Consider the following 25320-nt stretch of genomic DNA (forward strand, 5'->3'; position numbering starts at 1 on the left):
CACGGATAACATGCAGCCTTGGATGCAGCTCCCACCCCTGAGTTGTATATTGAAAGATGTGTAGGAGTGAAAGCAGTTGAAAAAAGGTGGGAAGGTTGGTCTGAGCAGCAGGGAGCTGTGTGGCAAGAGTTCTGAGGTGAGAAACTTTAGATCATACAGGAGTCTCAGGCTGCACAGTATTATCATAATGCAAAGCTCAGGGCCACAGTGGGGAGAGGACTCTGGAGAGGTGGGAAAAAGCCAGTCCACACAAGCAAGCAGGTAACGTATCACTCTTGCCACAGTGGGGATGATAGATTTAACATGGGAGGACTTGGTAAAAGAGCCTGTTGCCTTGTGGTCCTAGTGAGAATTAAGCCTGAAACCCATCCTTGGGCACTGCAACCAGTCATTCATATTCAATCCACAAACATTCCCTGAGTCCCTCTGGGAAGCAGGACATCCATGAAACATGTTGGCAGAGAGATGGGTGCAGAAAGAGTTGAGCCAGGGAGCCCAGGAAAGGAACTCCAAGGCCTAGCTTTTAAGGAGAGTCCTTAGCAACAGTCAGATACAAACACAGCAGGCACAGGCATATTCCATTAGAAACTAACTTTATTAACTATGTAGACTTCACAGACTCAAAACCTGAATTTGGTATTTCACTGGGGCCCTAAAGACAAGGATCATCAAATGTTTAACTGTGTAGGGAAACAGTGTCCACCACAGTGTCTAAGGATCATGAGATGAAAACTCTGCATCATAGTTCTGGAAAGCTACTGAAACGGAGAGTTCCTTCGGGCTCCCCCACTCCACCCATACATACTCTGAAATGCAAAAGCTTAGACAGAGGGCTCGGACCACACTGATTCAGTTTCTAGTAGCAAATGCTGCATTTCCAGGTTTGGCATTCTGGGACACGAGTTTTACAAAGTGGACAACTCCAAAGAATTCTCAACAAGAGTCAAGGAAGACAGTGGCAGTTTTCTTCCCTGGAATGCCCAGAGAAGGTTCCTGAAGCCCAGCCTGCCCTGTTCCCCTGCCTGGTACAGCAGACCATGGACAGAAAATGGCCTAGCGTACCCAAGGCTGAGGACAAGAGCCTCAGGAGATCTCAGCAGAATATACAGGAAAGCCCAGGGTGGACCAGCTAAAGCTGCCTGCACCTCCCCACCGGCCTGCATGTGAGTGTGGAGAGGAAAGCCTCCAGGCTGAGCCCTCCACCCCGAGATCTGAGCAGTCTGAACATATCAGACAGCAGCCCTGAAGACAGGAAACATCCCACCTCCGGGTTCCCTAAGGTCTCCTCCTCATCCACCAGCCCTGCTGCCCCCAGTGGCCCAGCATGCCCAGGAGAAGTATAGGGAGGTAAATAAGTCATGTGTGAACCATGAAGCTCTCTTCATTTATTTAGCATGAGGATGGGGAAAAAGAGGACTGTGAGGTCACAGACGTGTCTGCATGAAGGATTGTCCAAAGCTGGTATCCATTAGGCCATCGCTCTGCCAGGAAGTCTTTCTGCAAGGGGCAATCAGCTCACAGATGCCAATCACAAAAAAGTCACGACTGTCCCATCCTTGCCAATCTGCCAGGGCTCCAGGGGTAAAAAGCGGATAAGGATCCTTCAGGAGATAGAGAAAAAGAAGTCATCAGCTCCTTGGCTAACACCTCATCTTGCAAGGCCCCCATCAGGTGCTCCCATTGTGGGATCCCAGGACAGCCCACCAGGCATTTTGCAAACGTTTTCATCACAGTATGATCTTCCCCTGACCCCTGACAGGGCAATGGGAATGTCAGATGTGGGATGATGGCTGCACATCGGCATGGCCCACCCAGGACAGACACTGAACACAGTAGTCTCAGTGTGTATGCTGTACGCACAATCACAGACCTATCAGTCTGTGGGCTGGGAGGGGCAGCCCGCCTCCTCCTAACTGCAGGTTCCCTGAGGGCATGCAGTGCCTCAGGCACCCTTGTTTTCTCAAAGCCTGGCCCAAGGCCAGGCACAGGGTGACCCCCAACTACTGTCTGTGGAAAGAGTGAACATGATGCCCCTCTAACAGAGGTGTCAGGAAGTTTCCAGGGAAGAGCACCAGAGCTTGGAATAACCTGGCTGGGGCAGGGAAGGACAATTATGACAGCTTCAGTCTTTCCACCTGTGAAATCCACCTAATGGAGATATCTACCTCAAAGGGATGGCATGTTTGCATGAGGGGAGTGTGGACAGGGTTTGTAAGCACCGAACACGATCATGCATGTAAAGTACCTGTAGAGTACCTGGCACATGGCAAGCATTCGTACACTATTGTTAGTATTACGATTGTCCCTCAGTATCCATGGGGGATTTGTTCCAGGACCCCCTAAGATACCAAAATCTATATGCTCAAGCCCTTATAAAAAAAATGGTGTAGCATTTGTGTATAACCTATGCATAGCCTCCCATATACTTTAAATAATCTCTAGATTATTTATAATACCTAATGTAAAGTATATGCTATGTGGTTATACTGTATTGTTTGGGAAACAATGACAAGAATAAAAGTCTGTACATGTTCAGCCTTTTTTTTTCCTTGAATATTTTCAACCCACAGTTTGTTGACTCTACACATACAGAATCCACAGACACAGAGGGCTAACTGTATTATCCCTCCCCAGAATGAGAACCAGGTCTGAGCACCCACCAGCCTTCCTGGGCCAACAAAGGCTCCATTCTGAACTGTCCTTTCAAGCTGCTCAGGCCCGTATTTCCTCACAGGTATGGACTTGGCTCAGGAATATTTTTCACCCAAGAGGAAACTTGAACTGTGCTGCAAAATGCCAGGTTTGGGTTGTAAGGGCTTCTTGTGGGGCTTCTTGTAGGGGCAGGAACTCATTTAATCAACCTTCCCCCAGCCATTCCCAAAAGAGGTTGCAAACGGGAGATGGTTCATTTCCAGGTTTGTCTGGGGTCCCCCAGCTATGCTGGGTCTAGAACCCAGGTGTGTACACACCCAGGCCAATGCTGTTTTCACACTCTGTGACCCACCCCCAAGCCTCACCTGGAACTGGGTTGGACAAGTCCAAAGGTCACAACCTCTGGACATACCCAGAATTCCTCTGAGCAGCCTAGAAAAGTTCGAGGAAAGCACACTCTCTGGCTTCTTCAGCCAGATGCCAGGGCATGTACGGCACACAGACCATCCCACAAGACCCTTGCGATGCCTCTGGGGAGTGGTTAAAAAACAGCCTTCCCAGTTCAAAGATGGAAACACTGAGGAGCTGAGCCAGGAATGCACTCCATCCGGCTGCCACAGTGACGATGGACCCACCCCCTGGGAGCTTAAGGGATCAAAGAGCCCCAGGGCACCAGGCCCTGATGGGACCCTCCTGGGCAGGGCAAGAAATGTATTTTTTTCCTGATTTGGGATCACCGCCTCCTGTCTCGCAGCAGTCCAGAATGGGTCCTCTCACGACCCCTACGCACCGGTCCTGGCCCAGGGCCAGCTCCTTGGTGAGGAACTCGAAGAGGCGAGCGCTGTGGCCTCGGTTCTGCTCCGCGGTGCCCACCACTCCAATCGAGGAGACGACCACCTGCGCGCAGGGCTCCGTGGAGCCGCCCAGCGCCATGGACAGGCCCGGACGCACCGTCACGTTCGTGCGCTGCGGAGGACACGAAAGTTTTTCCCTAAGCTGGGGCGGACCAGGCTACCTCTAGGGACCCGGGCGCCCGAGAGCCGAGACGCACAGGGCTCGCGGGGTCAGGGCTGTGGGCACAGGTCGGGGTCCTTTGGAGGTCACGTCGGGGTCATGGCAGAGGAGGGCAGACGTGGGAAGGGGGAGCCATGGGGTCACGGCGCACGGAAAGTCAGAGCTTGGCGGGCGCAGTGGGGGTGTTTCTGGAAAGAAAAGCCGGGGTCGCTGCGGGGCAGGAACAGAGCCAGACTCTTGGACCACCAACCTCCCCTCGCCCGGAGCTCCCCGGCCCACGCTCACGTCCGCAGGTTTGCCCAGGGTGGCGGCAGCGGCCACGCAGAGACGTTTCTCCAGCCCCGCGGGGATGCGATCGGCGGGCAGGTTCGTGTCCAGCTCAATGTAAGGCATGTCCACAGGAGCGCTGGCGGCCGCGGCGGAGACAGAACGAGCGGAGTGCGACCGGGGGTATCCAAGGGTCCAGGACTAGGGAGCAGGGGCGGGGCACCGCGGCAACCAGGGTCCTCATTGGCTGGGCAGAGGCCCAACGCTCCCGATTGGCTGTATTAGGCTACACCCTCGCCACTACCGCTCGGCCCACTGCGTTAACCACGCCCCCAAACGACTTTGGCCCCGTCGTGGCCCCGCCCACCGCGTCCCTGCCCTGCCTCCGCCCCGTCCGGCTAGCGAAAGTTTTCCGCGTTGTGGTCGCCGGGTTCCTAGCCCATAGTTAGGTAGAAATCAAAACATCCCCCAAAACACACACACCTGTAGGGGCCTTTCCCAGGCTCGACCCTAATCACGAATGTCATGGGAGTTTAAAACTTTTTGAATGAGTTACCACCATTTCAAAGGTAATTTCACCTCCAATATGGAGATCTGAGATTCTCTTGAACAATCAGGAGACCTGGTGACGCCAGCTTTGTAGCCTCTTGTGCCAGTGGTGAGCCACTGTCCGCCGTGGGTGGCAAAGGTATTATTTATAACATGAAAATCTGTTGGTGTGACTAAACCTAGTCTTTCATCAGTGTTGCAAATTTGAATTGTAAATTTCAAATATAATTGAAATTGTGGGGGTATATGTGTACAATTTCAATTACACATAAACACTGTGTACAAGTGTGCATATTAAAGGAGCCTCCATGGGAAGGCAGGTGGGCCAAGAGTCTGCATCTGTCATGGCCCTGACCTGTTAGCATTTCATCTATTAGATGACTCAGATATCAGAGGGTCTGGGACACAAGATAAGTAGGTTGTGACAGTCCTGAGGGGAGAGCACAGGGACAGGTGGCAAGTCTGGGAGCTAGAGTGGGGCATGGAGAAGCCAGTGGTCAGGGCTACAAGGCCTGGGAGAGCAAAGCTGCTCAGCGGCACCTGGAGGGCCAGGAATGACCAGGGGCTTCCCTCCCCACAAGGAGGTTTATGAACCCAGCCCTGCGCCCCACCTGTGGAAGGCAGCATCATCCCAGAGGGAGACTTAGGAGTTGGAGGCCATGCCTGATTCAGACATCTCTCCATCAGGTCAGCCCCCATCTGTGATTCATGCTCAGCCCAGGGGCATGGAGCCTGCTGAGACTGAGGGAGGGAAACAATGGGCTGAGGAGCCCAGGGGGTCACCTGACCTGGGCTGGGGCTGGGGAGGTTAGGGATGTGTCCCTGGAGAAGTGACCCGGTGCCAAATGCCGAAAGTCCAGGAAGGTCTACCAGGCAAAAAAGATAAGGAGGGAACAGCAGGAGCCAAGGCCAGGAGGCCAAGGGGGGAGCTGGGAGAGGGATCTGAAATGTGTGTGGCCAGAAGGGGGTGGCCTGGAGGCATGGGGGCAAGGTCTTGAAAGCAAAGTTCAATGCCATGTGCTTTAGCCTCAGGAAGGTGAGGAACCACAGAAAGTTTCACACAGAAGAAGGGCAAGGTCCACTAAGTGTTTACTAAAGCAGGTTCCGGAGGTGACACGGAAGCTGGAACAGAAGGGAAAAAGTAGGGTGGGGAGACAAAGGGAACACACACAGGCACGATGCCTGGAGGGTACTAGGGACCAGAGCCCACTCAGACGGGAAGTCCTGACAGCCAAGGAGACAGGCAGCTCCATCTCAGTATTCTGCCAGCACAGGCCACCCGCTCACTGCAACAAAGCCTGCATTGAGAGCCTCAGCTTCTCCCTTGTGACAGGGTCTGCCGGAGGCAGGTCCTTGAGCTTCAGGATGTCTGCATTGGCCTCCCGGAACAGATCCTCCCCCACCGCAGCCTCCACGCGCTGGCGCCACGTGGCCAGCTTGGGTCGGCTTTCGAAGACTCGGCAGCCAGCGCCAACAGGCTACGGGGAGAGACAGCCAGGCGGAGGGGCTGGACACAGCCAAGCACAGGGCAGCATGACCTGCATTAGAGACTCCCTGACTGGATCCTCCCTCCTCCCCCATGTGCGTGTGTGATGGGATGGGGGAGTCCCTCTCCCAGGGGACAATGGGAAGTTCCCCATCATCCCTGTGGTGAGGGGTTGTGAAGCCCTATTTTATAGATGAGAACACTGAGGCTCAGTGGGGGAAGTGACTCGCCCAGGGTCCCACAGCCAGAAAGGACAACGTGGGCTGAGATGTCGGCTCCCTCCCTGGACTCCCCGCTGCCCACTGGGCCGGCCCACCTCCTGGCACTCACATGCATCAGCTCTGCCATGGCCACCAAGTCAGCCAGGGAGATACGGGACCCAGTGAGGAAGGCCTGGTCCTGCAGGAACTTGTCCTCAAGCAGCTGCAGGCACCTGTCCAGCTCAGCCAAAGTGGCCGCCAATGTCTCAGGGGGCACTGGCTCACGCAGGAACACAGGGAACATCATCTGGTGGGCCGGCAGGCAGAGAGAGAGGTCAGGCTCTGCCCTAAGCCCATCCTGGTTCCCCCCTCATCCCTTCATCACCAGCCCTCTGGATTTCTCCTCACCTCTGCCCACCCCTTTCCACCCATGGCCACCAGCAGCCCTCTTCTCCTGCTCAGACAGGGGCAACCTCTACCTCTCCCTGGGTCCTCCACAGGGCAGCCAGTGGGATCCTTCTGTGATCTCAGTCTGCCCATACCCTTTCCTGCATAAAACCTTGCATGGCTCCCCACTGCCCTCATAACGAAGGTCACAACACAGAGCCCTCCCCAGGCAGTAGCCATTCTCTCCTGACTCCCCACCCCGTCTGCTGCTACACCCAGGTTTGTCAAATGGGAATGTGCGTGCAAATCCCCCTGACATCTGGTTAAAGTGCATGTTCCCAATCAATAGGTCGAGGTGGGGCCTGAGACTCTCCAAAATTTCCAACAAACACGCTCCCCGGTGACACCAATGCTCCCGGTCCATGGACCACACTTTGAGTAGCAAGGGTCTGCACTCACTCCACTCAACTTCTCTCCATTCTGTCCTCAAATGCACCAGGCTCCCTCCCTACCAGCTTGGGGGTGGGGGGCTCTGCTCCCAGCCCCCAGAGGCTCCAGGAGGGCGCAGTTAAGTTTATGGAAACCTAGTTATTGCCATGAGCAGGCCGGTTTCATGCTCCCTCATACACACAGGGCACTCCCTGTGTACCGGGCACCGCGTAAGCACTCTGCAAATATTAGTTGGGAGTACACATTTCAAAAACATATGCACATGTGGTAAGTAAAAATAATATGTGCATGTTGTGTTGCTGTGCACTTATTTCACTCTTATTAGAGTTAAACATGTTTTCATCCATTTATTGACTGTTTCTCTCCGTCCTTCAATTAAACCCCTACTGGTTTCCTTCGCCCATTTTTTTCTGGCATCTTTGTCTGACAGCCAGTTCTAAGAGCATCTCAAAGATAAAATTTCTAACATATCTTTCCTAGCATTTTGCTTGTTTTAAATTTAATCTTTTTTCTTGTATAAAATTTCATTGTATATGTAAAATCTATGAGTCTTTTCTCTGTTGAGTTCTTCCAGTGTTCTTGGGCCCAGAAATCAGACCAACATTTATTGAAATGTTTCCTCACTTCTCCCTAGTTTGGCTTTTTTACTTAATTCCTCTCCATCTGCGAATTATGTGTGTAGCAAAGTGAAGATTTGGATTTTTTTCCTCCCCCAAAAGGCAACATTCGCAGGCAGCCTGGAGTGTGCAGAAGGCATAGGATTGACTTCTAGTAAATCAGGAATCAAGGCACATTGACGGAATCACTCCCGGCTCCGTGCCTTGGTTTCCCCTCTGAGAAACAAGTTGGTTGGATCAGGCAGTCTCTGGCATTCCAGGATTGGGTGTTCTAAGGTCTCAGGTCTGAACGGAATTTTTTGTTTTGTTTTGTTATTTTTTTATTTTTGAATGGAATTTTTTAAACATGAAGCACGATCCCTTGAGCATACTGGGAGGTGTCCCTGCCTCTCTGTGACTCACCTTCTGCCACATGGCCCGGGAGCAGCTACTCCGCAGGGTCGTGTGCTGCCATGCCAGGTACTCATCCACGCGGGCGCGGGCCTGCAGGTCCTGGGGGTACCAGTGGTCAGGGGCTTTGTACTTGCGGCTCAGATACAGCAAGATGGCCACGCTGGGGGGACATGGCAGAGGCAAAGACATGCCCCAGGCACTCTTGAGCTATTTTGTGGGGCATTTTCACTGTCCCCATGGTGCAGAGGAGGAATGTGAGGCCCAGAAAGATTAGGTAATGGCCCAAGGTCACACAACTCCACTGGGCCAGCCCATCATCTGAACTAAGGGCAGCAAGTAAGAAACAAAATACCATGGATTTCAGAAGGGGCCAGGGGCTCAGGGAAGGCTTCCAGGAGGAAGGGGAACTTAGTGTGAGTCTTAAAGGATGAGAGCAGCTTACATACCACTCCCCAAAATATACAAAGCATTGACAGTGCCACAAGCATGGCCAGCTATCTCCTCAGACTCTTCTGGGGCTGGGAGAAGGCCTCCCAGGTGACATAGGAGCATTCCTTCCTACACCATCCCACCTCCCCTCCACCTGCCCACTGCTCCAGCCCCCTCCCCCAGGAAGTCCTCCCTAACCTCTCCCCCATCACGTGTGGCCCGTGCAGCCTGACCCCCAGAGCTCATCATGCCTCTGTTGGTGTTGGCCTGTCCAGCGACCACAGGCTCTGGAGTCAAATGGCTCTGAACATGAATCCAGCTCCAACACAGAGGCACTATGTGGCACTATTCAGCCACCAACCTGGAGGCCAGTCTTGGCTCCCATCTCTCCAACCTTTCAGCAAAGCCTGCAGCTCAACTTTCAAGAACAGTCAGAACCCACCGCCCCCACGATGCATCACCACCATCTTGGCCTGGGGCCTCAGCGCTGATTGCTGGGTGACTGCAGTAGCCTTGTCATCCCAGCCAGAGGGATCCTTTAAAACATAAGTCAGATCACAGCTCTCCTCTGCTCAAAACCCTCCGATGGTCCCATCCCCCTGCAGGAAGAGCCAAAAGCTTCCCTGTGCCCCACACTACCCTCTGCCCTCACCTCCTGCTTTTCTCACTTTTCCCCAGCCACTCTGGCCCCCTGCTCTCCAGCCTGCACCCCACCCATCGTCCCACCTCAGGCCTTCACCCCCACCCTTCCCTCCAGCCAGAACACTCTTCCCCGCATGCCTTGTACCTCTGTTCCTGCAAGTCTCTGCTCAGATGCCACCTCCTCCAGGGGCCTTCCCTCAACATCCTACTCTTATCGTCTTTATTTTCTCCACTCATCAACACCTGCAGTGTTACATGCTTACGGGGGTTACGGTCAGCTGTCCAGTCTAGGACGTGAGCTCCGTGAGTGCAAGGGCTGAGACACATTCACTGCTCAAGCCCAGGCCTCGATGGGCTGGCCCTGGTGGATGCTCAGCAAACAGCCACTGAAGCTCGCTGGGTGTTCCCTTGACCCCCCACTGTGGGAAATAGCACTTGCCCCACAGGATTTGTGGGAGAAGTGGTCGCTCTAAGGTGCCTGGGACAGCGGCCACTCGATACTTAGCACTCTCCTTATCTCTAAGGGCTGGGCTGGCAGTGAGGAAGCCCAGAAGCAGGTTGGGCCCTGTGGCCTTGTGCAAGTCCCTCCCCTCCCCTGGCCTCAGTTTCCTCATCTGTACCATGCAGGGGGAGAGCAGGGATGCTGTAACAGCCCCTTCCAGCCCTGGGTGCCTCTGCCCAACTCAGCCCACTCTCCTCGCTGGGGCTGGCACAGGTGCTGGGCCCACAGGCTGTGGTCCAACCCATCAACAGCGGACACACAGATGGCTGACTCGCCCCACAAGGTCTGGCAGCAGCCCAAGGACCTGTTACCTCTCAGCCAAGGTGAAGTCCCCATCCTTCAAGGCTGGCACCTTCTTTAGGGGGTTCACCTGGGCAAAGGCATCGCTGTGGTGCTGACCTTTGAGGAAGAGCAGTGGAGTGAGTGTGGGGCGGGAAGAACCCTGAGCCCTCTGGGGTCTCTGCCTGACCTCACCCCCACCCCAAAACCTAGGCACTAGCTTTCTGAGGCCCCTATAAGGGAGGCATCAGGGAAGAGGAGGCCACTCTGCTAGTCACTGGATCATGGAGCCTGAGACCATCAGAGATCCGCCTTTCCTGGGTCCACCCCCTTGGATCATAGGGGAGGGTGATTCCCTGGAGCTATAATCCACCCCCCCACCCCAGCCAGTTCCATCCATAAGTCAGCCCCTCCAGTCTCCTCCCTGGGCTCTAGGCATGTCCCCTCTGATCCATCTTCCTATGCCAGGTGGGGAATCAGGCCCCTCTGACCAGGCTGGGTGACTTGTCCACACCCCAGAGCCCCACGCACACCTGCTCCCAGCCCTCAGGCCAACCTCACTCTTGCCAGGAACACCGGCCCCATTCAGCCACCCAGCAGCCAGCAGCTAAGCTCTTCTTCCTTTCCTGTGTCAAACTCTCAAGGTCCCTTCCCACTGGGGGTTCCCAGGTCTGACTCACTTCCACATACACCGCCCTAGCCCAGGCCAGTTCTGGAGGCTACATTAGGTGCCCAGTTAAGGTGTGTGGATCGGAGGGCCTCAGTCAAGCCAGGCTCCAGCTGGATCAGAGGCCTACCTGTGGGCCTCTTTGCTTCTCTACTGAATGGACACAATCACTCCTGCCCATTCTCCCTCCAGAAGCTGCCTCTGTCCTGCAGGAGGTGCTCAAGCTAGGGGTACCACGGGCAGCCTGTGGGAGGGCTCAGCTAAGCAGGGGCCTCCGTCTGGCCGGCCCACGGGGCTCGGGCCCTGGTGCCTGCCCTACTGTCTAGCTATAGCCCCGCCTCCTCCACTGAATTCTGCTCCAGCTGTGTTCTTGGCCAGCCAGACCAGCAAACCCTGCAGCCTCAGGTGAGGGTGCTGGCCTCCCCCACAGTCCTGCCGCAGGCCCCTCCATCCTCTAGGAACAGGTCCTCCAGCTGGGTGAGAAGCTCCATGGGTGAGAAGCAGGAAAAAGAAAAGGCAGAAGAATGGCAAGGGAGACATAAAAGTGGAAGGGATCTAGCCAGGGGCAGGTAGGAGTAAAGAGGAGACCAACCCTCTCCACCAGGAAAGGAGGAGGCAGTTTAATTGTTTCTCCAAGCCCCCGGGTTGAGATATTCCAGCCCACACTCTGCTTCCCTACACTCCCCCTGCATCTGCTCTGCCCCCTCTTAACCTGTATTTGGAAGAATGTTTTGGATTCACTGGGCAATAACTGATGCAACGGTTTCCACACTGGAGACCCCAACTCTTCCCGTCGGCCTGCACGCTGGCCCGACCGCGAAGCTGCGCGGACAGGCGGGGTCGGCCTGCACCCGGGGCCCCGGATCCCCTCGCCGGCTCTCCGGGCCACCTTTGAGCAGATCCACGGCGCGCAGCTCGAAGGGGATGCCGTTCTTCTTGGCGAAGATGTAGACGGCGCGGCAGGGCTGCGACAGCAGGTCCAGGTAGAGCTCCAGGCCCATGGCGGGGCGGCCAGGCGCGGAGTGCGGGCAGATCTGCGGGGCGGGCGCGGTGGACAAGCCCAGGGGACAGCCCCGAGAAAGAGCCGCGGCAGGAACAGCGAGGCGCAGACCCCCGGCTCACGGCCCGGGACGCCCGGGGCCGGCCACGCCCCCCCCGCCCATTGGTTGGCTCCGGAGAACTTTGGGCCAATCAGAGGCTCCCCTGCTCTGTCGCCTCCCCTCTCCCGGACCCAGTCCAGGCTGAGGGTCTCTTCCCTTGCCGGGACCGCACAGGCGAACCTCAACTCCGACCCGGGCGTTGCTGACGGGTCACACCCCTTCCCTTGACCTCAGTGTCCACCCTCCCTTGGGGCAGGGAGAATGGCAACGAGAAGCGGGACACCAAGGGCGCTTCCAGCACAGACCCTCAGTGAATTTAGGGGCGGAAGGCCTGGGCTCCTCGTGGTCGACCCAAGCCCCCTGGCTTCGGAGTCTCCCTGAAACACAAGGGGCGGAGGGGAAGGGAGGTGCCGCCGCCTCCTCACCCCCTGCCTGGGCTCAGCTCCCAGAAGGGAAGCTGGGGAGGGAGAGTACCGGGCCCTGCGCTCGCTGTGGAGGCCAGACCCACACCCTGGGAAAGAATGAGCTGTCCCTCCCCAGTCCCCCGGTAGGGTCGAATTCATTACAATGCAGCTAATCCCTCTCTCCCAAGGCTGAGGCCCTGTGAGGCCTATTCAGAAGTTTCCTGGGGTGCCCGGGATTACACATAACTTCTCCACCCACTTTGCTGAGCCAAATCCCTCCAACTGCAACGTGGGGGCTCCTGAGGACTGTGGCTAATGATACCCCCGTTTCCCAGGAGGCCTTCCTGAGGTGAGAAGACCCTGTCCCCAAATCCAAGATTCAGAGAAAGCTCCTTGGCAAGAGGATTGGTTACTGGAGAATAACCAATGCTTGAGAATAGCTTTGCCTCCCTGGTCCCCATGGTCCCATTTAAGGAAGACCTATCCCCCAAGGAGTGTGCCTTCCTGGCCTGGTGTTGCAGCCCTCTCCAGACTGAGAGTGGCCACATCCTCCACCCCGCTCGGTGGCCTGCCCTTTTCCACAAGTCATCTTTGGCCCAGATTACTGCAATATCCAATCTCCCCGCTTGCTCCCTGGCTGCCTTCCAGTCCTACCCCCACCAGCAGGCCACACTGTTATCAGCTATCAGAGCGCTCCGTTCCTGTTTATGGTTACGGCCAAGCACCTAGGCACAGCATTTAAGCCCCTGCAGGACTGGGTCCCCAGCAGGAGAACTGCTGTCTAGATCTTCTCCTGACCAATTCCTCAGGAGAGATGCAGGATTTGGGATTAACAGTAAAGACCATGTCCTGGGAGGCTAACTCTGCCAATTTATGGGTTAACCAGGCCCATAGCCCACATGTGTGAGATGCCTGCTGCCCCCTGTGCTGGCACTTTCTTCAAGAATTAGAAGGCTATAGGGCATTTGTTAATCCCACTCTTGGCAACCATTGGGGGAAGCTGGCAAAGGCCTGAGAAGGGGCTTGTCTTTTGGACAGAGATGAAAACCAGGGCCAGGACAGAGAAAGGTCAAATAAATCGTACATCAGAGTTAGAAGCAGAGGCTCAGGCTGAGCCCAGGTTTATTATCCAAACTTAAAATGAAATTCAGTAATTAAAGGAGATAAGGTCTGGGCGTGCATCATTACTGTGGCTGTCAGGCAGCTGTAGAAGAGGGTGGGGGGGACCCCCGGCCTGGGGAGCCCCGTGGGACTCAGGCAAGTCTCAGATAAGCCACTCCTGCTCGCGGAGCCTGCCTCCCATGGGGCATTGGAAATGAAGGTGCTTTGTGAACTGCCACGGGCAGTGCAAGGTGAGGCTTCCCAGATCACCGGATCATGGCCAGCACCCCAGGCATCAGCTTCTGCTTGATAATGGGGTCTGCAGGGGGAGAGTCTCTGGCCTTCAGAATGACCTCGTGGGCCTCCCGGAAGAGCTCCTCCCCCACCGCTGCCACCACGCGCTGCTGCCATGCAGCCAGCTTGGGTCGGCCTTCGAAGATTTGACAGCCAGCGCCCACCGGCTGTAGGGCAAAGGGCAGAATGGGGATGAATGGGTAAGGCCAAGGACGGGCAGCACAGGCCCAGTTTGCGGAGCACAGAGCTCCAGAAGGGGTTTCCACACGTAAGCACAGGCCCACCGCTGGGGAGAGAGGGGGCACCGCATAAGCAGCACTTCAGCAACTAGCCAGGGCCCCTGCCTGGTGGCCCCCGTGCCCGCAGTACTCACATGCATCAGCTCCGTGACGGCCACCAGGTCTGCCAGGGAGATGTGGGGCCCGGCGAGGAAGGCCTTGTTCTGGAGGAACTGGTCCTCGAGCAACTGCAGGGTCTCATCCAACTCTGCCAGAGTGGCTGCCAGCATCTGGGGAGATACCGGCTCACCCAGAAAAACAGGGAGCATCACCTGGGGTTGGGTAGGAAAAGAGGAGGTTCGGGGCCTGCCTAGCCTTGCAAGCAGGAAAACAACCCCCCCCCCAAAAAAACACCCCACAAAACTTGGATTTGACTCCTGGTCCCATGCACCTTTCCTCCCCAGCCTGGTTAGGGACTCCTTTCCCCAGAAATATTTCTATTTCTATGATTTCTTACTGGCTGAGCCTAAGGGGCATCAGAAAGAATGATTCAAACTGAACAACCGGTTTAATACTTTTGAGGGGAGGGAGCTAGCTTAGGAACTATCTATTTTACAGCCCCTTTCCCCTCTGAATATAAAACCAGTACCTCTTACAGTATAAGTAATCAGGAGGCTGGGCTTTTAAGATCTCTGCTCTGTCACTTGCAAACTGTGTGATCCTGAGCAAGATGCTCAAACCCTCTGAGCCTCAATCTCCTCATCCATAATGTAGGAACAACAGAGTGTATGGCTCATTTCGTAAATGGCTAGTGAGGCCCAGAGAGGGGCAGTCAGTTGCCCAAGATGGCACAGCCAAGAAAAGACTAAGTCAAGCACAGAACCGATGTCTTCTAACCCAGTGATCTTCCAGACTAAGGAGGAGAGTTAGGAGAGAGTGGGTGGTGTCCAGGATTTGCGGAGGAGGGCGTTGGAAGGGGAAGCCCTCAGCAACTCTCTCAGGCCAGGCAGAGCCATCAGGGACACACGGTGCATGCTGAATGAGGGAGGGGCTATTTCTTAGCCAGGTGTTTCATTTGGTCAAACTGCTCTGGGGAGCTTGGGGTTCAGGAAACAGTTAACAAGGCTAGGATTGTACACAAGCCCTGGCTTTGGGCATCAGCTTCCTCCCCATGCAAGGTAGATCAGAGATAGCCCACTGGTGGCCTGGAAGCCAATGCACATTTCTTTGGCTGCAGAGTTTTAAAAAAATATGCATCAGTTGTTGATATTTAAAAATTGAGACATTTCATAGAAAAGTTTAGACTTCCAGCTTCTTTTTAACTTAAAAATTCCTACCTGGTATCCCTGCTCAGCCTCTAAGGCTGCCACTCGGGAGAAGCTTCTCCTTCGGGAGGGTTGCAGTGGGCTCTTAGTCCACAGACCCCCACCCTGCTGACCTCCCTCACTTACTAACCTGCCTCTCCCCTGCAAGCCTGCATTTCCCCTTCGCTCTGATTCAGTGGTTCCAAAGTTCTTATGGTTTTAAAAAATGTCTTTGTTCCTCTTTACATTTCAAATGCAATAATAATAAAAAAAATCTGATTTATTCATATAATGAAATACTATAGAGCAGTTAAAAATGAGAAATTTACCCAGATCTAACCATAGCACTACGAAAAAGAACCTAAGACACATAATGCTGAGTGAAAAACACAAGTTGCAAAATGGTGTGAGAGCATTGATATAAAATGTTAAACACTCAAAGCAAAACTTCATTTTGCTGATGGCTGGCTACACATCAATGTGATAATGTATTAAATTGTGAAGAGAAAGGATGGTCTCTCAGGAAGGACTGAGGACAGTTCACTAGTGTTTCCTTTTTTATATAAAAAATGATATGAGACAGAAAAAAAACCCCTGTGACACAGAATTAGCCATACGTTTTAAAAAATGAGTTCCACTTCTGATCAGGACATCGACAGTCACAAAAGGCCATTGCACACGCCGTAACAATGACACTGGAAAGAAAGCCATCTTATTTTTTTCTAAAGCCATCAAAGGGTTATGGAACTTTTAAAAAAGGAAAAGAAAAGAGAAAAGAAAAAAAAAGCATAAACCTCTGCTGTTCAATATGGCAGCCACCAGCCACAAGGAACTACTGAGCTCTCGAAATGTGCTGGGATTACCTCTGGGAGGCCGAGGTGGGAGGATCATTTGAGCTAAGGAGTTCGAGACCAGCCTGAGCAAGAGCGAGACCCCATCTCTACTAAAAATAGAAAACTTAGCTGGGCATGGTGGTGCATGCCTGTAGTCTCAGCTACTTGGGAGGCTGAGGCAGGAGGATCACCTGAGTCCAGGAGTTTGAGGTTGCTGTGAGCTAGGCTGACACTAGTGTACCCCAGCCTGGGAGACAGAGTGAGACTCTGTCTCAAAAAAAAAAAAAAAAAAAAAAAAAATGTAGCTGATCCTAGCTGGGATGTGCTGTACACATAAAATACATACCAGATTTTGAGGACTTAGTACAAAAAAGAATGTAAAATGGCTCATTAATGATGTTTCTACTGATTACAAGTCAAAATATTTTTGAAAATTTTTAGCTGTAAAAGCCACATAACAAAATTTACCATTCTGTTTTACGGGTACAGTTCAGAAGTGTATATTGTATACTTAAAAGTACAGTTTAATATACATAGTTTCAGTATATTCACATTGTTGTGCAATCATCACTACCATCCATCTCTAGAACACTTTTCATCGTGTAAAACTGAAACTCTGTACCCATTAAACTGTAACCCCACATTGCCCCCTCCTCCCAGCCCCTAGCAATCACCATTCTACTTTCTGTCTCTATGAATTTGACTACTCTAGGTACTTTGAATAAGTGGAACCATACAGCATTTGGCCTTTTTGTGTGACTGGCTTATTTCACTTAAGCATAATATCTTCAGGGTTCATCTATGTTGTAGCATGTGTCAGAATTTTCTTTCCTTTTCAAGGCTCAATAATATTCCCTTGTATGTATACCCCACACTTTGTTCATCCGTTCATCTGTTGATGGACACTTGGTTATCATGAATAATAACGCTATGAACATGGGTATACACATATCTCTTTAGGACCTCACCTTCAATTATTTTAGGTATATACCCAGAAGTGGAATTGCTGGATCACTTAGTAATTCTATTTTTAATTTTTTTTTGAGGATCTGCCATACTGTTTACCATAGGAGCAGCATCATTTTACATTGGTACCAACAGTGCATGAGGGTTCCAATTTCTCCACAGTCTTACCCATACTTGTTATTTGTTTTTTTTGTTTTTTTTTTTTTTTTTTGAGACAGAGTCTCACTCTGTTGCCTGGGCTAGAGTGCCATGGCATCAGCCTAGCTCACAGCAACCTCAAACTCCTGGGCTCAAGCGATCCTGCTGCCTCAGCCTCCCGAGTAGCTGGGACTACAAGCATGTGCCACCATGCCCGGCTAATTTTTCTCTATATATTTTTAGCTGTCCATATAATTTCTTTCTATTTTTAGTAGAGACGGGGTCTCGCTCTTGCTCAGGCTGGTCTCAAACTCCTGAGCTCAAACAATCTGCCCACCTCGGCCTCCCAGAGTGCTAGGATTACAGGCGTGAGCCACCGTGCCCGGCCTGGTTTTTGTTTTTGATGATAGCCACCCTAATGGGCATGAAATGGCATCTCATAGTTTTTATTTGCATTTCCCTAATGATTAGTGATGCTGAGCATCTTTTCATGTGCTTGTTGGCCAAAATGATAATATTCTGAATATACTGGGTTAAGCAAAATATATTAATTTCTGTTTACTTTTTAAATGTGGGTACTAGAAAATTCAAAATTACATATGTGACTCACTTTGTATTTCTATTGGACAGCACTTAACTAAATGAATTAAATTCCTGAGAGGCATGAGCCCTTCCTAGGTAAGTTATTTTTATTCCAATTTCATTTTCCTTGGGCACAGCAGGCAGAGAGAAGGCTTGCCACAGGCATAGGGCTTTTCTGACTAAGCAGCAATTTGAGAACTGGTGGGTAGGGCTAAAAAGTAGAGAGATCTCACAGTCATGGTGACAGTTGGTTTTTAGATTCCAAAGTTCTATTGGAGTGAGCTAGCAATCTTATCTCACTTTCAAAATATTTGAAACCAGAGATAACTGAAACTAACTAAAGCTGCAACCCAGCTCACGCCCTGATTAGCTAGAAGAGATTAGCCTCACATCCTGGCAGCCCGACAAAGGAAAGTGCAAGCCCTTTCTGGGGCATTTATTATATAACTCAATCTCTACTCTTCTTTTACACATAATGTCCAGCACAAAATAGGAAATTATGAGACGTGCAAAGAGGTAGGAAAATGTGACCCACAATCAAGGGGAGAAAAGACAGGCAATAGAAACAGACCCAGAGAGGACCCAGGGGTTCAATTTAGCTGACAAAGACTTTAGGAAACAGTGATAAATATGTTAAAGAATTTAGAAGAAAAGATAGATGAAATGGATGAACAGATAGTGAATTTCAGCAGAGAAATGAAAACAAAAAAAAATGGAATTTCTAGAACTGAAAAATACATATCTCAAACAAAGACTGTATTAGATGGGCTTAACAGTAACCTGGCACAACAGAAGAAAGAATCAAAGACAGGTCAGTAGAAACCATCCAAACTGAAAAGAAGAATTCGATGGTGCCTGAGCGCCTTTGGGGTGATGTCATCAATGCCACCCCCTCATCGCCCCAGCCTCACCTTATGCCACAGGGCCCGGAGGCAGTTTCTCCGCAGGGTTGTGTGCTGCCATGCCAGGTACTCATCCACACGGGCTCGGGCCTGCAGGTCCTGAGGGTACCAGTGGTCAGGGACCTCATACTTTCGAGTCAGGTAGAGAAGGATGGCCACACTGTGAGGGTGCGTGCATGATGGGTGAGGGAAGGGCATTGTGCTAGGAACTTTATACACAGTAGCTTCTTTAATTGTCCTGACAATCTAAGGTATTAGCCTCATTTTCCAGACAAGGAAACCAGGCTTAGAATGGGGCAGGAACTTGCCCCAGGGCACTCAGCCCTTAGTGGCACAGCTGAGAGTCTTTCTGAGGCTAATATTATACCCAAACTTGTCCTACCACCAGGCAAAGTCCCACAGTAGAGTGTCCCACTAACTGTTCGGAGACAGTTTCTGATCAGAGGAGAGTTTCCTGGATGAGGTGAAATCAAAGCTGAGCCTTAAGGAAGCTCAATTCTTTCCAGTTTGCATCCACTCTCATCCTCTGGCATTCAGACCAGCCTCCCATGGCCTGACTGTTCAAAAGGCTTTCTTGTTGTCCCTTTGTCTTTATGTCATTCTTTCTGCCAAGAAGTAGCTCCTATCTAAAACAAGGTAGTTTGGCTTCTAAAATATCACTCGGGAAACACTGGGGAGCTACAGGGTCCTGGAATTGCAGTACAGACAGGGCCCCCTGGCGCTCTCCTCTTGCCCTGGGTTATGAAGGCTGCCATGGTGTTGGACAGGGCTAGACCTGGACAGACACTGAGGATGTATCAATTTGGGGCCATAGAAAAGCTTTCAGGAACTTGGGGTATCCCAGGGGTTGGGCACCCCAGCCAAAAGAGCAGAAAGCCTCTGTATCTGCCACTGGCCCATGTCCCCTATGAAGAATCCTGCACCCACGCCCCAGCTTAATGATGCGGTTGTCTGTGCGGGGTGCCCCAGAGCTCCTTTTGCTCCCAGCTGACTGTTTAAGCCACCTTGGGGAGGGCTGCAGGTCCCTGTGAGCCACAGACCTCCCCAGGGTGAGAGCAGTGACAGAGAAATGCAGAGCCTGCACATTGCCCCTGGCTGGTACCCAGGAGCTTCAACACTGAGCAGACACAAGGACTCAGGACACCAGGGGCACCAGAAAGGAAGAATGTCACTGGCACAACGTCAGAGGAACTCAATCAGAGGTGCATCTATCCCAAGATTTCAGAGATGAGCTCTGAAACACAAATGCCAGGTTCTCCTTTTTACGGGATGGGTGACTCAGGTGACAAAAAGGGTCCACCCTGCGCCCCGGCCCCAGGGGTACTGTCACCAGCAATCTAAGTACTGGTGGAGAAGTAAAGCAGATGCTTACTGTCCCAAGCCTCTGGGAACCGGAACAGCAGGCCAGCAGGGGCCTGGATTCCAGTCTCAACTCTCTGTGGGATGTCAGGCAAAGGGGCCCATTGCCTTTGACTTTAGTTTCCTCATCTATAAAATGGAGCGTTAGGACAGGATGGTTCCAGCAGGGCCTAGCAGCAGCCCCAGGGTCCTGGTTACCTTTCAGTCAAGGTGAAGTCCCCGTCCTTCAAGGCCGGCACTTTCTTCAGGGGATTCACCTGGGCAAAGGCATCGCTGAGGTGCTGGCCTGCAGAGAGCCCAGCATGGTGGGTGGCGGGAGGAAGACACCGAGCCCTCCATGGCCTGCGCCCACTCCCTGCGATGCCCAGGCCCCAATTTCATGGCTCTTCGCCCTACCGGGCTGTCCTCCCAGATGGTAAAGGCTGGTGGGGGCCCCTGCGGGACGACAAGGAGGCTACTCTGCCAGATGCTGCAAAATAGATCTCAACACCCCTCACCAAGCCCCTGTGGGCACAGCCCAGGCGTCTGCAACAGAGCTCACCCCCGGGGCATGGTGCCTGGGAATTCACATACACCCCACCTGCCTCCTCTTCCCACCACGGTCAGCCTCTTGAACTGACATTTGGAGTGCCCCAAGCTGCAGGGGCAGGTCACCTGAGTTAGCTGACTTACTACAGCATCCTTCCCGCATGGACTCTCAGGCAGGGTCACCAAACACAGAGAAGTGGCCTTTTCCTGGAATCTATTTAGTTGTAACCAACTTCTACTGGCCCCTGTGTCACCTTGCTCACCCTGCCCTGGGCACTGGGGACACAGAGCTGGCCCTGCCCGTAGGCTCTGATGAAGCCAGGACAGTCACATTTCTTGCCCCACTCTCAGTTCCTGAAAGGTGCAGCCCAGGGACCCTGGCTTCTACTTGAGCTGGTCTGAGTGGTTTTCTGCCGCAGATGCAGCCAGAGAGAAGCTTCTCAGGGTACTTAAGTCTCATCACTGCCCTGCTCTATAGCTCTCAGTGGCTCCCCATTACCCCTGCATCAGCTCTTCAAAGCCATACACAGTCACCTTAACCCTCCAGCCTCGCCCACACCTGCTACTCTCTCTTTATCCTCCCTTCAGACGGTTCCCTCACCAGGAGCACCTGCCCTTCTCCCCTAGTAAAACACATCTCTGTCTGCACCACTGTATTTGACAGCCAACTTGGACGTCCCCTTGTCCCCCGTGTCCCGTCCCCTGCCCCACACTCTGCAGAAGTAATCCCCTGTGCAGGACAAGCGGGCAGTTCCCAGAAGAGGCCAGGAGGGGACGAAGTTTCAGGCAGAGGGACAGGCGAGTGCAAAGACACAAAGGCAGGTGAGGGCCAGCTACGGCGCGGAGGAGCGTTGGGTGGAAAGCTTGGCCTACGAGGGTGCCCCCCAGCAACACCCAGGTCCTGCGTCCCACCCCCTCCTGCCAGCTGGGTCCTCGAGGGCCCTGGAGGCCTGTCAGAGAAACAAACACCCTACTCAATGTGCAGGGCTCACCACGCCCTGTCCCCTCCTGCTCCCAGCTCCCCCTGGGGCAGCCTCCATCCCCAGCAGCGACAGGAGAGGAGGAAGACAGAGTGAGTAGAGGCAAAACAGGAGCAGCAGAAGGAAGGGGCTCCCCAGCGCAGACCGGGCCAGTACAGAGTGCAGGCCTGGAAAGTCCCCTCCTGGAGCAAAGCCTCATCTGCCTGCTGTCGCGGAATCTCAGCAGTGGGGCCAACTGTCCCGACACTGTCCCAGCGTCTACACTCTGCCCCCATCGCTATTCCGGAGGTCCCCAAGCCCTAGGCCCAGGTCTCTCCTCTCTTCATGCCCCCGCCCCTTTACTGGGCCTCAACTGAGCCCCATAGTCTATTCTGTGGGACCCAGCAGAGTTTGGCGGGATTCCTGAATCTTGGGGTCTCCCTCGTGGCTCATCTTTCTGGGCCCGGTCTCCGAACCAGACCGGCGATGGCCCCAGGAAGTGGGTGGCACGGGGAGGGGTTCCCTAAGGCTGTGGTCCCCAACTCCCAGGCCACAGCCTGTTACTGGTTACCGGCCCTTGGCCTGTTAGGAAAACAGGGCCGAGCATCGCCGCCTGAGCACCGCCTCCCCACACCCCCGCCTGCCCTCCCCTCCGTCCCCTCCCCGCCCCTCCCCTTTCCCCTCCCCGCCCCTCCCCTTTCCCCTCCCCGCCCCTTTCCCCTCCCCCCGCCCCCGCCCCTTCCCCCGCTCCCCCGCCCCCTCCCCGCCCCCGCTCCTCCCCTCCCCGCCCCTTCCCCCGCCCCTCCCCCTCCTCGTCCCGCTCCCCCCTCCTTCCCCTCCCCCGCTCCCCCCTCCTTCCCCTCCCCCGCTCCTCCCCCCGCCCCTTCCCCCGCCCCCACTTCCCCACCCCATTCCTGCTCCCCCACCCCTTCCCCTCCCCCGCTCCTCCCCCCGCCCCTTCCCCCGCCCCCACTTCCCCACCCCATTCCTGCTCCCCCACCCCTTCCCCTCCCCCGCTCCTCCCCCCGCCCCTTCCCCCACCCACTTCCCCACCCCGTTCCTGCTCCCCCACCCCTTCCCCGCCCCCTCTCCTCCCCCGCCCCGCCCCCGATCTTCTCCCCGCTCCTCCCCTCTCCCCCGCCCCGCCCCTTCCCCGCGCCTTTCCCCGCCCCCACTCCTCCCCCCGCCCCCCGCTCCTTCCCCCCACCCAAGTCCGTGGAAAAATCGTCTTCCATGAAACCTGTCCCTGGTGCCAGAAAGGCTGCAGACTGCTGCCTACGGGATGTTTGCCTCCGGGTCCCTCTCCGACCCCTCAGTTCCCCAAACCCAAGGCCGGGCCACCTTTGAGCAGCTCCACGGCGCGCAGCTCGAAGGGGATGCCGTTCTTCTTGGCGAAGATGTAGACGGCGCGGCAGGGCTGCGACAGCAGGTCCAGGTAGAGCTCCAGGCCCATGGCGGGGACGGGCTGACGGGACTCGCGACGGGGAAGGGACGACAAACTCCTGCGGGGTGTCTAGGGTCTCAGACCAGGCCCCGCGCGGCCACGCCCCCCGGCCGCCGCGTCCCATTGGGTGGCTCAGGCGCCTGGGACTTAGGCCAATGGCAGGAGCCCTGGGGCACGTCCGAGGGGCCGGGCCCACCAGCTCCAGAGCGATCCCAGGCATTGGTCAAGGGACAAGTCGCCCCTGGAAGGTTGAGCAGAGGGGCCCCAGTCCCCGTCTTTTCGTGACTGGCTCATTTCACTTAGTATAATGTCTTCAAGTTGCATCCACGCTGCAGCATCTGTCAGAATTTCTTATCGTTCCCATTTTACAGATGGGGAAACTGAGGCACTGAATGATTCTAGACTCAGAAAATCTGGCTCCAGAGTCTGTCCTCTTGGCCCAACACTCCAGAGATGTGGGTGCCAACAAGTGGCAAAGCCTCAAGTTATGTTCAGCCTTTTGTGGTCACTCACATCATTCCAATTGCCCACCCTGGAACGTGACAGCCTTGGTCTTCCTGCTCCTGCCAGGGCATGGCCCTCAGTCACATTCCCTGGGTCCGTTTCTTCCCTTCTCCAGGCCTCCGTTTTTCCATCTTTAAAATGACAGGGAAGCGCGAGCCCTCCAGGGCCCTTGCAAGTCCCCGCCCCTGGACTCACCTGTTGAGCCTTTAGCCCAGGCCTGCCCCTTGCCGACTAGAGACCCCCAGGACCCTCCACCGGTTAAATGGTATCAGGCTCACGTGTGATTTTCTAAAACAAGTCCAACTAAAACTGTGTCAGCAGGAGCATAATGCTTTCTACAGTAAGGAATAGTTCTACAAAGAAAGTGAAGATTAGTAATAATGATTTTTTTCCGTTTCCTTTTCTTTTTTTTAGAGACAGAGTGTCTCACTATGTTGCCCAGGATGGAGTGCAGTGGCTATTCACAGGCACAATCATCGCACACTACACCCTTGAACCCAAGTGATCCTCCTGTCTCAGCCTCTGGAGTAGCTGGGACTACAGGTGTGCCACTGTGCCCAGCTCATAATGATGTTTATCTGAAAAAAAAAGTTTAAGATGAGAAATCCGGATCTCCATGTTAAAAGTTTTAACAAAGGAGCTAAACAGAGGATGTCAGAGGATACAACAGTTTCCTTATCCGCACTTCTGGGTGACTCCACCCTTCCATGGCTTGGCCTGTCTTGCAGGTTCAAAACCTAATTTGGTCCACATTTCAGAATTGATCTTTAATTTCTTTCAACAGCACTTTGTATTAATAGTTTTCAGTGTTCAAATGTTACACTTCTTTGGCTAAATTTATTGTAAGTATTTTATTCTTTCTGATGCTATTGTAAATGGAAGTGTTGTCTTCATTTTTTGATTGTTCATTGCAAATGTATGCTATTGATTTTTGTGTATTGATCCTGTATCCTGCAACTTTGCTGAACATCTTTATTTGCTCTACTAGTTTTTTACTGAATTCATTAGGGTTTCTGATCTACAATATGTCATCTGTGAATAGAGATAGTTTTACTTTTTACCCTTCCAATTTGGATGTCTTTTATTCCTTTTTCTTGCCTAATTTCCCTAGCTAGAACCTTCAGTACAACGTTAAATAGAAGTAGTGAGAGTGATCATTTTTGTCTCATTCCTGATCTTAGCAGGGGAAGTATTGAGTCTTTCACCAATAAGTATAATGTTAGTTGCAGGTTTTTCATAGATGCCCTTTATCTGGTTGAGGAAGTTCTCATCTTCATCTGTTTAGTGATTTCATCATGTAAGTACGTTAGATTTTATCAAATGCCGTTTCTGCATCATCAAAATAATCACGTGATTTTTGTTCTTTATTAATATAGTGCGTTTCATTGATTGGTTTTCATACACTGAGCCACCTTTGCCCTCCTGGGATAAATGCCAGGGTGTATAATCCTTTTAATATGCTGCCGGATTCCATTGGCTCATGTTTTGTTGAGGGCTTTTGTGTCTACATTCATAGGACATTACTTTGTGATTTTATTTTCTCGTGATGTCATTTTCTGGCTTTGGTTTCGGGGTAACGCTTGTCTCATAGAACGAGTTGGGAAGTCTCTCCTCATCTTCTATTTTTTTGGAAGAGTTTGTAATGGTTTGATTTTAATTCAAGCACTTGATAGAATTTACCAACGAAACCATCTGATCGTGGGCTTTTCTTTGTAGGAAGTTTTTAAAAATGAATATTTCAGTCTCTTTACATGTTATAGGTATATTCAAATTTTCTATTTCTTCTTCAGTCAGTTTTGTTAGATTGTGTGTTTCTAGGAATTTGCTCATTTCATTTAATTATCTAATTTGTTTACATGCAATTATTCGTAGTATTTATTTCTTTATAATTCTTTGTACTTCTGTAAGATCAGTAGTGATGTCTCCACTTTCTTTCCTGAGAAGTAATTTGAGTCTTATCTTTTTTTCTTGGTTATACTAGCTAAAGATTTGTCAATTTTGTTGATCTTTTCAAAGATCCAATTTTTGGTTTCATTGATTTTTTTCTATTTCATTTATCTCCATTCTTTTTTTTTTTTTTTTTGAGACAGAGTCTCACTCTGTTGCCCGGGCTAGAGTGCCGTGGCATCAGCCCAGCTCATAGCAACCTC

At 52.7% G+C, this 25320-nt stretch overlaps 3 protein-coding genes across 6 annotated transcripts; all 3 read right to left on the reverse strand.

The window, feature by feature from the left end:
- Positions 1 to 1363: 1363 nt before the first annotated feature.
- On the reverse strand, positions 1364 to 4130 carry DDT (D-dopachrome tautomerase). 2 transcript variants are annotated; one of them, XR_006730628.1, is made up of 4 exons: positions 3952 to 4130; positions 3443 to 3618; positions 2661 to 2786; positions 1515 to 1601 (listed from the first exon to the last, which is right to left on the reverse strand). XR_006730628.1 is itself a non-coding variant. In XM_045534234.1 (3 exons), the coding sequence occupies exons 1-3, from the start codon at positions 4057 to 4059 to the stop codon at positions 1529 to 1531; spliced, it is 357 nt and encodes a 118-aa protein (XP_045390190.1). In that variant the 5' UTR covers positions 4060 to 4121; the 3' UTR covers positions 1364 to 1528. The 2 variants fall into 2 exon arrangements, 1 of the variants encoding a protein (XP_045390190.1); XM_045534234.1 differs by lacking the exon at positions 2661 to 2786 and having other exon boundaries at positions 1364 to 1601; positions 3952 to 4121.
- A 1424-nt stretch (positions 4131 to 5554) lies between these two features.
- Positions 5555 to 11680, reverse strand: LOC123625715 (glutathione S-transferase theta-3-like). Of its 3 annotated transcripts, none has more exons than XM_045534235.1 (5): positions 11424 to 11680; positions 9900 to 9987; positions 8025 to 8175; positions 6299 to 6475; positions 5555 to 5960 (listed from the first exon to the last, which is right to left on the reverse strand). In XM_045534235.1, the coding sequence occupies exons 1-5, from the start codon at positions 11533 to 11535 to the stop codon at positions 5766 to 5768; spliced, it is 723 nt and encodes a 240-aa protein (XP_045390191.1). In that variant the 5' UTR covers positions 11536 to 11680; the 3' UTR covers positions 5555 to 5765. The 3 variants fall into 3 exon arrangements, with proteins under 3 accessions (XP_045390191.1, XP_045390192.1, XP_045390193.1); XM_045534236.1 differs by having other exon boundaries at positions 5555 to 5989; XM_045534237.1 differs by lacking the exon at positions 11424 to 11680 and adding an exon at positions 11247 to 11262 and having other exon boundaries at positions 9900 to 9982.
- Positions 11681 to 13129: 1449 nt separating this feature from the next.
- Positions 13130 to 22719, reverse strand: LOC123625716 (glutathione S-transferase theta-1). The gene is made up of 5 exons (XM_045534238.1): positions 22564 to 22719; positions 19934 to 20021; positions 18386 to 18536; positions 13807 to 13983; positions 13130 to 13600 (listed from the first exon to the last, which is right to left on the reverse strand). The coding sequence occupies exons 1-5, from the start codon at positions 22673 to 22675 to the stop codon at positions 13406 to 13408; spliced, it is 723 nt and encodes a 240-aa protein (XP_045390194.1). The 5' UTR covers positions 22676 to 22719; the 3' UTR covers positions 13130 to 13405.
- Positions 22720 to 25320: the final 2601 nt, after the last annotated feature.

The sequence above is a fragment of the Lemur catta genome, chromosome 21 (assembly GCF_020740605.2).
Source record: "Lemur catta isolate mLemCat1 chromosome 21, mLemCat1.pri, whole genome shotgun sequence".
NCBI classification, from domain to species: Eukaryota; Metazoa; Chordata; class Mammalia; order Primates; family Lemuridae; genus Lemur; species Lemur catta.

Excerpts from the sequence above, each read along its gene's own strand:
- LOC123625715 (XM_045534235.1), bottom strand. The coding sequence starts at position 11,535 with ATGGGCCTGGAGCTCTACCTGGACCTGCTGTCGCAGCCCTGCCGCGCC. Across the intron at positions 6,476-8,024 it reads CCCGGGCCATGTGGCAGAAG|ATGATGTTCCCTGTGTTCCT; the intron begins GTGAGTCACAGA and ends CCGGCCCACCAG. Across the intron at positions 5,961-6,298 it reads CCATGGCAGAGCTGATGCAT|CCTGTTGGCGCTGGCTGCCG; the intron begins GTGAGTGCCAGG and ends CTCTCCCCGTAG.
- DDT (XM_045534234.1), bottom strand. The coding sequence starts at position 4,059 with ATGCCTTACATTGAGCTGGACACGAACCTGCCCGCCGATCGCATCCCC. Across the intron at positions 3,619-3,951 it reads CCCTGGGCAAACCTGCGGAC|CGCACGAACGTGACGGTGCG; the intron begins GTGAGCGTGGGC and ends TGTCCTCCGCAG. Across the intron at positions 1,602-3,442 it reads CTGGCCCTGGGCCAGGACCG|GATCCTTATCCGCTTTTTAC; the intron begins GTGCGTAGGGGT and ends TATCTCCTGAAG.
- LOC123625716 (XM_045534238.1), bottom strand. The coding sequence starts at position 22,675 with ATGGGCCTGGAGCTCTACCTGGACCTGCTGTCGCAGCCCTGCCGCGCC. Across the intron at positions 20,022-22,563 it reads CGCCGTGGAGCTGCTCAAAG|GCCAGCACCTCAGCGATGCC; the intron begins GTGGCCCGGCCT and ends GGCTCTCTGCAG. Across the intron at positions 13,601-13,806 it reads CCGTCACGGAGCTGATGCAT|CCGGTGGGCGCTGGCTGTCA; the intron begins GTGAGTACTGCG and ends TTTGCCCTACAG.